Source organism: Aptenodytes forsteri, unplaced genomic scaffold (assembly GCF_000699145.1).
Source record: "Aptenodytes forsteri isolate BGI_AS27 unplaced genomic scaffold, ASM69914v1 Scaffold563, whole genome shotgun sequence".
Lineage (NCBI taxonomy): Eukaryota > Metazoa > Chordata > Aves > Sphenisciformes > Spheniscidae > Aptenodytes > Aptenodytes forsteri.
In genome coordinates this window covers 606,348-616,559 of record NW_008795318.1, presented here as the reverse complement: position 1 = coordinate 616,559, position 10,212 = coordinate 606,348, and the positions used below count along the sequence as shown (strand labels likewise).

Here is a 10,212-nt window from a genome sequence, read left to right as displayed (position 1 = left end):
CCCACGGGAGCACCCTTGGGACTGAAAGCTCTCCCCAGCCTCTCAGAGGGGGCTGGGCCGGAGGAGGGGGCCCGGTGGGCGCCGGTGCTGTTCTGCACCACGAGCTGGGGTGTCCTCAGGGAGAAGGTGGTCTGGAGGCGCTCGCTGTGGTTGCTCCAGTCCTCGATGGTGCGGGTCGCCTGCTCCAGCGAGCCGCCCACGCTGGCCGTCGACACCATCTCCTTGGCCGCCTGCAGCATCTTCAGTACGTTGGCCTGGGCCGAGCTGGCGGTGACGTCGGGCGTGGGCGCCCGCCCGGGGCTCGCCAGGGTCTGCACCCCACTGAAGCAGCTGTAGATGCCCTGCGGAGAGAAGGGGGGGGGCCCCCCCACCATCAGCAGGGTCACTGGGGTCTGCACCCATGAACCCGCCCTGCCAAGCCAAGATGACGCTGCTGAGGCTGAGATGTCTTAACGGCACCGATGTCCCCTCCCCAGCATCCCCAGCACTGCCAAGGTGGGTGACGCCATCTTCCGTCACCCCTTCCCCCAGGGATGCTAATACGGATGCAGGGTCATTCCCAGGGCTGAGCCCTTTCCCCAAAACCTGGCTTTTCTCCCCAACCAAGAGCTCACATCAGCACTCCAGTCCCTCCCATGCCGGTCGAAGGGACGACGCCCACCAAGCCATGCCCATCCCCATGACACCATGGGAGGACATTTGGGCCCCTCGAGAGCCCCCGGCAGCATCACTCACCCTGCTGATGGCCAGGAGGAAGTCAAGCTTGTGGGACTTGGGGACGGAGTGACGCAGCTTCCAGTAGACGAGGTGCTCCCAGGCGAAGACCAGCAGGCTCAGCCCCATGGCCACCAGCAGCATGTAGAAAACCCCGGCCATGTTGTCAATGTCCAGCTTGCTGCTCATCACCTCGTTCTTCTCATTCTGGCAGATCCCCGAGAGCCAAACCGTCTCCAGCTTCTGGGTCTCGCCTGGGGCCGGACATGCACAGCAGTGGGGGTGGGTGAAATTGGGCCCCTCGAGAGCCCCCGGCAGCATCACTCACCCTGCTGATGGCCAGGAGGAAGTCAAGCTTGTGGGACTTGGGGACGGAGTGACGCAGCTTCCAGTAGACGAGGTGCTCCCAGGCGAAGACCAGCAGGCTCAGCCCCATGGCCACCAGCAGCATGTAGAAAACCCCGGCCATGTTGTCAATGTCCAGCTTGCTGCTCATCACCTCGTTCTTCTCATTCTGGCAGATCCCCGAGAGCCAAACCGTCTCCAGCTTCTGGGTCTCGCCTGGGGCCGGACATGCACAGCAATGGGGGGTGGGTGAAAATGCCCCCCCCCCAGGCATCATCTCCGCAAGCACAGCCCCTGCCCGTCCCCACCCCACCGTGGCTGGAGGAGAAGAAAGCCACCCCCAAGCCCCTGGAGCAATTATCGCCTAATCCTTGCTGCTGCCCTTGGCCTGAGCATCCCGCCACTCACTTGTCCTTATCCAGGGCCCTCTCCTGTCTCTGTCCCCCACCCATGTGCCAGACAGCTGTGCTCATTGTCCCCTTCCCAGGTTTCTCCTCCCGACCCTCAGAATTTGTGCATGGCCATCTCCAGGATTTTACAGCCCGCAAGAAGAGGAGGGACCCCAGTGGGAATGACTCCCCCCCAGCACCCAGCTGGAGAGATGCTGCTGGATTTAATGTCACCTGAAAGGAGCTGGTGGAGAAGACCATCTGACCCAACCCCTCGGTGACATCTTGCAACAAGCCATGGAGGCTGTGCAGGGTCCGGGGACCAAAGCCACCCGCACTGGGGAAGGCGCAGTGACGCCTGGTCCCTGGGTTAATTTGCAGGGCAGGGGCGAGGTGAGGACGGGGACAGGGCTAAAGAGAAGCTCGCCCGGGCACCCACCGTCTCCCAGGAACTGGAGCAGGGCCAGGTCGATGGCCCGCTTCCAGCGCGAGTCCTTCTGCAGGGCGATGCCGTAGCCCGTGGTGGCGAACACCTTCCCGCTGCCGATGGTCACCAGCTTGCAGCCCTCATCCTTGCCTGCCATGTAGTTGAGCACTGCCGCATCGTAGATGAAGGCGTCCAGCTTCCTGCCCCGAAACCAGGAGAGAGGGTGAGGAGGGGGGCCCAGCAGCCCTTTTTGGGGGGGCTGTACCCCTTTTGGGGGAGCTGTACCCCTTTCAGATAACTGTAGCCCATCTGGAGGGGGTTGTGTCCTCTCTGGGGGATCTCTGTCCCACCTGGGGGAGCCGCAACACCACTTGGGGGGGAAGTACCCAATCTGGGGGGGGGCTGTATCCCATCTGGGGGAGCCATACCCCACCTGGGAGGGGCTGCATCCCTTTTGGGGGGAGCTGTATGAAGTTCTACCCCATCTGCAGGGGGTTGTACCCTGTTTGGGGGGGGGCCGTACCCCATGCAGGGAAGCCACACAGAGCCATACCCCATCTGGGAGAGCCATACCCAGCCTGGGAAGCCCATAGCTCACTTGAGGGGGGGGGCTGTACCCCAGTTGAGGAAGCGCTACCCCATTTGGGAGGCACTGTACCCCATTCCAGGGAGCCATAGTTCATTTGGGGGTCCTGCATTTGGTATCCCATTTGGAGGTGCTGCACCCCAGCTCTGGGAGCCATACCCCATTTGGGGGAGCCATAGCCCTGACCCGGGCGAGCCGTACACCATGTGGGGGAGCCGTACCCCATTTTGAGGCTGGTGAGGGCGTCCTCCACGGAGCGCTGGTTGTATTTCACCATGTGGGTGTGCATGTCAGGGTAGTTGCTGCGGATGTTCCTCTCGGTGCTGCCATTGGGGACGGTGCCGAAGCGGAAGGGGGGGTACTGCTCCTGTGGCTTCTGAAACTACAACGGGGAGCCCCGGGAAGTGGCATCACGCGGGGTCCATGTCCCTGCCATGTCCCCAGCATGTCCCCAGCATGTCCCTCCCCCCCCAAAGCCAGCCCTCCATCCACCCACCCATGCCTAGCCAGCTGGCAGTGACACCTGGGGACTTCTCCCCACCCAAAACAACCTTATTATTTTTTTAGGGATCCCAGCCCAATCATCAGCCCCACCTTCCTGTCGCTCAGCCCCGACACGGTGTCAATGTACTGCTCCTGGATCATGAAGGCGGCCAGGTTGGCGGTGTAGCTGGCGAGGAAGATGACGGCGAAGAAGGCCCAGATGAGCACCATGATCTTGCTGGTGGTGCCCTTGGGGTTCTCGATGGGCACCGAGTTGTTGAAGACCAGAGCCCACAGCAGCCACACCGACTTGCCGATGGTGAAGGAGGGACCTCCCGGCCCTGCGGGGACAGGGGACGGAGGGGACGGCCGTCAGCCCGGCTGGGGACGTGTGTCCCCACCCCCAGCTCCTGCCTCCCCCACTCACTCTTGCCGCTGGTGAGGTTCTGGTTGTAGCCGACGGGACTGAAATACTCGAACACGAAGACGGTGACGGCCACCACAGTGAGGCACATCACGAACATCATGACCCACACGGCTGGGCTGTAGGGCTCTGCAAGGCGAGCGGGACCCCGTCAGCCCCCCGGCACACCCCACGGCCCCCCGGGGACCCCCAGGAGCCCTCCCCGATGGATGGGGCTCATCCTCCTGAATATTGCCCCTCCTCAGAGAGGAGACGGGGGCTGGCAACACCACGGCCGACCAGATCCACAGGACATCAGGAGGGAAGGGGGATGCTGCGAGACAGGGGGATGCAGCCACACTTCCCTGACTAAATAAAATCAGGCTTTCATCAATGGGGAGATGCTAATGAGACACTGCCCATCCCCAGGGTCATCAGCGGGAGCGTTTCCCACGGGATCACAGGTTGTCCCCTGCAATGGCTCCGGCCATGGGATCGTGCCTGCACCAGGCACGGGACCAGCCCCCCAGCCCCGCTCAGCCCTGGGAGAGCCCCCCCGGGCGCTGGGGGTGGGTAGTGAGCCCCCGCCTGCCCACCCTGGGAGAGCCCCCCGGCCGCTGGGGGTGGGTAGTGAGCCCCCGCCTGCCCAGGGTGAGCCGGGACGGGGCGGCGGGAGCAGTGGGGATGCATCCAAGCCCTTGACATGCGGCCACCAAGGTCCATTTGTCAGCGCGTCCTTCGCTGTCAGGGAGGAGAGGCCTCCCCTGATGGGGATGCGGCTCATTAGCGCGGGAGGCGGCGGCGCAGGGTCCACGGACCACGGCCCTGCCGAACCGGGGAGGAATGCTCCGCCTGTCCCCGGGGCCGGTCAAGGTGACCCCGGCTTCAGGGGTTCGGGCTTCACGGCATGGGGGGGATGGGAGGGGGGAGATGTGCCCAGGCTGGCACTGTCCTGCACCCCACGGCATCCCTGGCACCCGCAGCCTCCCCGGGCGGGAGCCTGGCTCCAGCCGAGCTGAGACACCGCCACTGTGCCCTTGCCGAGAGCCTCAAGCCCTGCTCGAGCGCTCAGGCTGAATTTCATGACGACCTTGACCAGTCTCCTCCCCTTCCTAGGCTGCAGCTTTGCTTTTTTAAAACTCATTAAATAAAACTTTTAGCACCAGTGGTTTCCTACACCGGGCTTAACCATGGGCTCCGGTGACAGTGGCAGAGAAGGGGTCCCCAGAGCAGAGCTCAGAGCTGGCAAATCCCAGCCTTGACTCCCCCCACGTCCCCGTCCTCCCCCCTCCACACAAGTAATGAAGAGGAGGAAACCACCGATCCCAGCCTCCGTCTCCATAATAAAAGGATTATTCAGGCGAGGGGAGGAGGAAGCCCCAAAGCCGGCAGCACAACCTCCTTCCTTTATGACTTAGGGATTTTTTTCTTAAAAGTTATTAAAACTGAACAAAATTTCTAATTTACATTTGTCGGAAGCGTGGGATGAACCTGCAGCCAGCCAGACAGCCAGACAGACGGAGGGACACACGGCTCACCCAGGAAGGCAGAGGGGGAGACAGTGCCGTTGCTCCTGGCCACCATGACGCTGATGCCTGTCTCCACGAAGGGCACGGAGAAGTCCACGATCTCGGAGCGCTCCTCGTTGATGGTGAGGGAGCCGATGGCCATGTCCGCACGCTTGTAGTACACCTGGGGAAGGGGCAGATGGTCTCGGGATGGGCAGATGGACAGGCAGAAGGACCCAGACCACCTTCCCCAGGCATTTCCTCATCTCCAGCATTTCCAACATTAACTTTTGTCTTTTTTTTTTTTTTTAATATTAGCTTCTTAAATGACCAGTGACACAAACACAACCAGCTGTGGGGTCATAAATGTTCAGCTGACTCCCTCCCCGGTCTCCTCCACCAAGCCTTGCCCATAAGTTCATGCCAAGCTGTCCCCTGCCCGGAGTCCCACCGCAGACACCCTGACACCGTCTCCTGCAGGAAAGCCCCAGGTCAAGGCATGCCCCGAGTGAGCGGTGCCCCCCAAGGAGGACCAAAGGTGGGGTCCGAGCCATGCCCACCCCTACCTCACCAATCATGCCGTTCCAGACCCCACGGACGATCTTGCCGTGTTTGCCATTGGTCACTAGGTAGAGGTCGTAGGAGAATTTCACCGCCTTGGCCAGCTTCTTCAGGATGTCGATGCAGAAGCCCTTGCAGCACAGCTTGGTGTACGGATCCACGAGGCCATCGCCACTGAAACCACACCAGGAAAAATGGGCTGGACCAACCAAAGATGCTCTGAGCACCCTGGTGCCCCCTGGACACCACGTGGTGTCCAAAATTGCCGAGCTTCATCCTCGCTGCTCACCTCTGGGAGGAGTTGGTCTGCTTGCGGCAGGGCACGGTGTTGCGCACGCAGACCCCGGTGCTGGGGTCCGTGTTCTCCACGATGACAAAAGGTCTCTCCTCCAGTGTGGCCACTGTCAGGTGGCGGTTGTCGGCCACAGGCTGAAGGAAGGAGCCGTAGCGGGGCCATACCGGGTACTTCATGTGGATGATGCCTTTCTCCCACTTGCCCACCTGCCCCCAAGGGAGAGCGCACCGTCACCCTCGCGAGGGGCTCTGGGGGTCACACAGGGTCCCATGTCCATCCTCCCCACGCCTTTGGGGCTCATTTCTCCCAGAGCATCGTTAGGCTGGAGCTCAGCCATGGTGAGACCCACCTCAGCATCCCTTTCCCCACGCACCCACTGACCACGGGGCAAGGCGTTTCCTCCTGGGCCCCCCCAGCATCGGGGCTTGGGTGAGCACAAACCTGGCCAAACTCCACTCAAAATACTTTTAAACTAGAAAAAAAAACCCTCTGCACAGCTTGTTTCAGGTCTAGGTGCTTGGCTGCTGTTCTCCAGAGGTGGGCAGCTGTATTTTTGCCTCTTTTGGAACTTTTCAGCTAAATTGCAGGGGAAAAAAAACCCAGTTCTTTGCACAGCTTTGGTGCCCGGCATTGCTGCGAAGCCCCACCATGCCACCATGGGTGCTTTTGGTACCAGCCATGGGTTTTGCATGGGACAACCTGCCCCACGATGGGACCCCAGCCTGTGCATGGCCCCAGGCTCATCCTGCCTGGCCACCCCCCCCAGTGTGCCCGTCCCAGAGGGGTCCGGGTGTCCTACCATCTCCCAGAGCCGGTGCTGGTTGAGCGAGATCACCACCATGGTGGGCCTGACCAGGTAGCCGCCTTCATTGAAGGAGAAGTCCCTGTGCTCCCACGTCACGTTGAGGAGGTGCCTGGTGGGACATAGCGCCCGTAAGCCCCTGGCTGTGCAGCCCAGCCCCGTACAGCGCTCCTCCTCCGGCTCCAGCCAGGCTGCCATGGGTCCCACAGAGAGACGTGGGGCTGAGAGCTGGGGACCAGGTTGAGCCCCTACGCAAGGGGCAGCGGGGAGCTGGAGAAAGCCCTGCCAGCAAGGAGGCACCGAGGATGGACCACTGCAGGGTTGAGGATGCAGACTGCCCCAGCAGCCCCGAGGTGCCACGTCTGCACTGCAAAGCAGAGCTGTGAACCCCGCCCTGAGACCCCCGTGGGACCCGGGTCGCAGAGAAGCACGGGAAAAGGCAAGGGCTGATCTGCGGGGATGCTCCCGGAGAAACCCAGCCAAGAGGCATGGACCACCAGCTGCAGTCCACAGCGAGCACCATCCCCCCTGCCCGCCAGCTCCATCCTCCTCCTCCCCTGCCCCTTCCCTCTCCGTTTCCCCATTCCCCCCCATTTCACACCCATCCCAGTGGGTCCCCGAGCCTCACCGGTAGAAGCTGGTGTTGGTGGCGGTGGCCCCGATGGGGTCCCGGCAGTCCCGTCCCACCTCCGGGAGGTAGCCGTGAGCCCGGAAGAAGCTGGCTGCCCCCATGGCAATGATGGCCACCCCATCCCGCACCTTCTGCCGCAGGCTCAGCTTCCAGCTCTCCGTCACCACGCTGATGAGGCCGACGGGGAAGGAGGCGGGTGGCACCTCCATGTTGCCCACCATCAGGCTGGGCACAATCCAGACATAGCCCGGCCCCACGAGGCCGGCTTGCTCCGCCATGGTGAAGAGGTACTCGGCCTCCTCTCGTGAGCAGTAGACAATGAGGACCTGGGCATCGATCTGCCGCAGGAGCCGCTGCGTCCTGGAGCTGCTCCGCTCCTGGCTCATCTCAAAGGTGAGTACCTCCTGCAGCTCCCAGCCGAAGTAGCTGGCATCCGTGAAGGAGCGGATGACGTCCAGGAAGATGTTGTAGCCCGGGTAGAGGCTGGTGATGACGGCGAAGGAGCCCCAGTCGTATTCCTCCAACACCTTGAAGATCACCTGGATTTGCTGCTCGATGGAGACACCCAATTGCAGGAAAGCCGAGCTGGGCTCCTGTGGGAGGAGAAGGGGTCAGGGGCTGCTCTGGCACCATGGTTCAGGTCTTTTGCGCCTGTGCAAGCCACCTAGAATTTGCCATCATGAAGCATTCAAGGGAGCCATGAACTGGCGTGGTCCATGGGCTGGAGACACCCAAAATGGGACTGATTCACCGGTGGTCTCCAAGGAACCTCATCCCATGCAAAAGGTCAAGCTCTGCGGCCTCTCCTCCATTTCTCAGCTTGTTGACCAAAAATTCATCCATCCTCTGAAGGAGACCAACAATTTCTCCTTAAACCAGGAGAGGGAAGAGGGCAAGGGCTCCGCCAGGAGTGTAAATCCCATCCCGGCTCCGACTCGCTACCTGCTGCCGGAGCCCATGTGGCTCCTTCCCTCCCGCCCCACCTCCCATCTGGCCTCTCATTAGCAAACCTTAGTTGATCTTATTCTGTCTTAAATGATTCAGCGAATGGCATTTGCAGAAGGTTGCGTGCAGGCAGCCGGGTTTTACCACCCAGACCCCCTCCACCTCCAAAAGTAGTTTTTCCAATGAGGCTGGTGGTCCGGCCGGAGGGGTGAGTCCTGGGGAGTCCCAGCCGGGGCGCAGGAGCTGCCGGGGACCTCAGACCCATGGGAGGAGGAGGAGGTCGAGCCTTCAGACAGGTCCCTCCACCACCCCCGAAATACCCAACCCCTGGAGAAAGACGCAGAAAAACACCCAGACCACAGCAAAGCCATGGCTATTTTTTAGTTGCCTGGGGCTCCACCTGAGCCCTCTGCACCCACCCAAGTCCATTGCACCCACCTGAGCCCACTGCACCCGCCTGAGCCCACTGCACCCACTGCCACCCACCCACAGCGAGCAGCAGCTCGGGGTGGTCCGGGAGCACCAGTCGGTGCAGGCAGGGCTGCCGAGGTGCCATCCAGGGGATTTAGACCCCAAAGCCTCTGGGCAAGCAGAGCATGAAACCGGTGCCCTGAGGAGCAGCAGGGTCTCCACCCCGGGTGCTGCTGCCATGGGAAGGAGCCAGCATCAGGCTGGGCAGGGTGAGACGAGCAGCCAGGAGGAGATAACCCAAATCTCCTCCCCGGGAGGGACAGGAGCCTTGCCGCAGCCCATCGCTGCCTGCCCAGCACCCTCCAGCCCGGCTCCAGCTCTCCCTGCCACCAGCACTTCCCGGCAGGCAGGTGACAGTGACAGTGACAGCGACAGCGTCTGACGCCAGCAAGGAGCAGAGAAGCCAAAAATCCTGTTTCAGCCCATGGTGCACCTGAGATCGCTGCCGCAGCCGAGCGAGGCTTCTCCATGCTGCCTGCCCGGCCATTTCAGGGCTGGATCCGGCCCGAGCGGGGTGGGGAGGGAGGAGGATGAGGATGTGCCAACCCTGACGCTGCCCTGGCAGCCCCAGCACCACGACCCCGGCACCCTATGGTGGGCACAGCCTGGAGGGGACGGGAAGCAGGACACCAGGGAAGGTCCCTCCACAGGGCACTGAAATCCTCTCCCATATCCCATCAACAGGGCCCCTCCTTGAAGTCCCCTCCATATCCCACCACCCCGGTCGGCCGCCCCGCCGCAGCCACTGCCTATTCCTGCCCGCGAGCCCCCGTGCTGCAGCCCAGCAGCTCCTCTGCCCTCCAGCATTTCACATCCCATATCCACCCCCTCTAATAATCCCTCATTTCTCCCATCCCCGCCCCCAGGAAATAACCCCCAGTGAACGCCTCACCTTCGGGGTCAGAACCACGGCAGACCCCCCGCTGATGCTGATGACGGGGACCTGGGTCTGGGAGGAGATGAAGTCAAGGATCTGGGCCACGGCCTCCGTGCCAACGTTGTCCTCGAAGACGATGCCGTGGATCTTGTGGCTGGCGAGGATGTTGCAGATCTGGGTGAGGAGGGTGCTGGGGTTGGTGTTGTTGACGATGACGGTGATGGGGTGGATCTCCAGAGGCATGTCCAGGAAGCTTTGGGGACTCAGGCGGGAGCGGATGTGCAGGGGGTAGGATGTGCCCCCAAACACCACGGCCACGTTGACCACCGGCTCCTCGGGGCCTGGCAGCAGGAGGTCCGTGAAGGCAGCGGAGCAGCCCAGCACCATCGACAGTAGCAGAGTGTGTGCCGGCGCTCTGCCCATGTCCACCGCCGCGTTCCTGCCAGGATGGGACACAGCCCCTTGCATCTGGCCGCCCACCACGACCCCCAGCCCCGCTCGCTCCAGCCCTCCCCACCACCCCGGGGCAGCACCAGGGCAGGTTGACCCCAGGGAGAGAGGGGGGACCCTCATCCTTTGGAGGCTGGACATGGTGGAGGGATGGCCACAGGGTTGTACCTACCAGCCCAGCCCCTCTGGGAGCTCACAGAGGTGCTGCTCCCCACACCGTACACCCCAGTGCCATGTCCCTTACCCCCAGTCCCACCAACCACTAACCCTTCCCAGCCGGTCCCCCCTTCCCACCACCACCCCATCCCCATCCCACCACCGCCAT

The 10,212-nt window shown here is 62.4% G+C and overlaps 1 protein-coding gene across 1 annotated transcript in view; it reads right to left on the bottom strand.

Moving 5' to 3' along the window:
* Nucleotides 1–10,212, bottom strand: part of GRIN2C (glutamate ionotropic receptor NMDA type subunit 2C) — a 16,084-nt gene extending 5,872 nt beyond the window's left edge. Inside the window, exons 1-13 of the mRNA XM_019472163.1 lie at nucleotides 10,193–10,212; nucleotides 9,453–9,837; nucleotides 7,142–7,737; nucleotides 6,511–6,625; nucleotides 5,706–5,917; nucleotides 5,422–5,590; nucleotides 4,886–5,039; nucleotides 3,372–3,497; nucleotides 3,056–3,285; nucleotides 2,683–2,843; nucleotides 1,888–2,075; nucleotides 1,043–1,275; nucleotides 6–341 (exon numbers count right to left, since the gene is read on the bottom strand). Of these exons, the coding sequence (XP_019327708.1) occupies nucleotides 6–341; nucleotides 1,043–1,275; nucleotides 1,888–2,075; nucleotides 2,683–2,843; nucleotides 3,056–3,285; nucleotides 3,372–3,497; nucleotides 4,886–5,039; nucleotides 5,422–5,590; nucleotides 5,706–5,917; nucleotides 6,511–6,625; nucleotides 7,142–7,737; nucleotides 9,453–9,837; nucleotides 10,193–10,212 (2,925 nt within the window). The remainder of the gene's footprint in view (nucleotides 1–5; nucleotides 342–1,042; nucleotides 1,276–1,887; nucleotides 2,076–2,682; nucleotides 2,844–3,055; nucleotides 3,286–3,371; nucleotides 3,498–4,885; nucleotides 5,040–5,421; nucleotides 5,591–5,705; nucleotides 5,918–6,510; nucleotides 6,626–7,141; nucleotides 7,738–9,452; nucleotides 9,838–10,192) is intronic.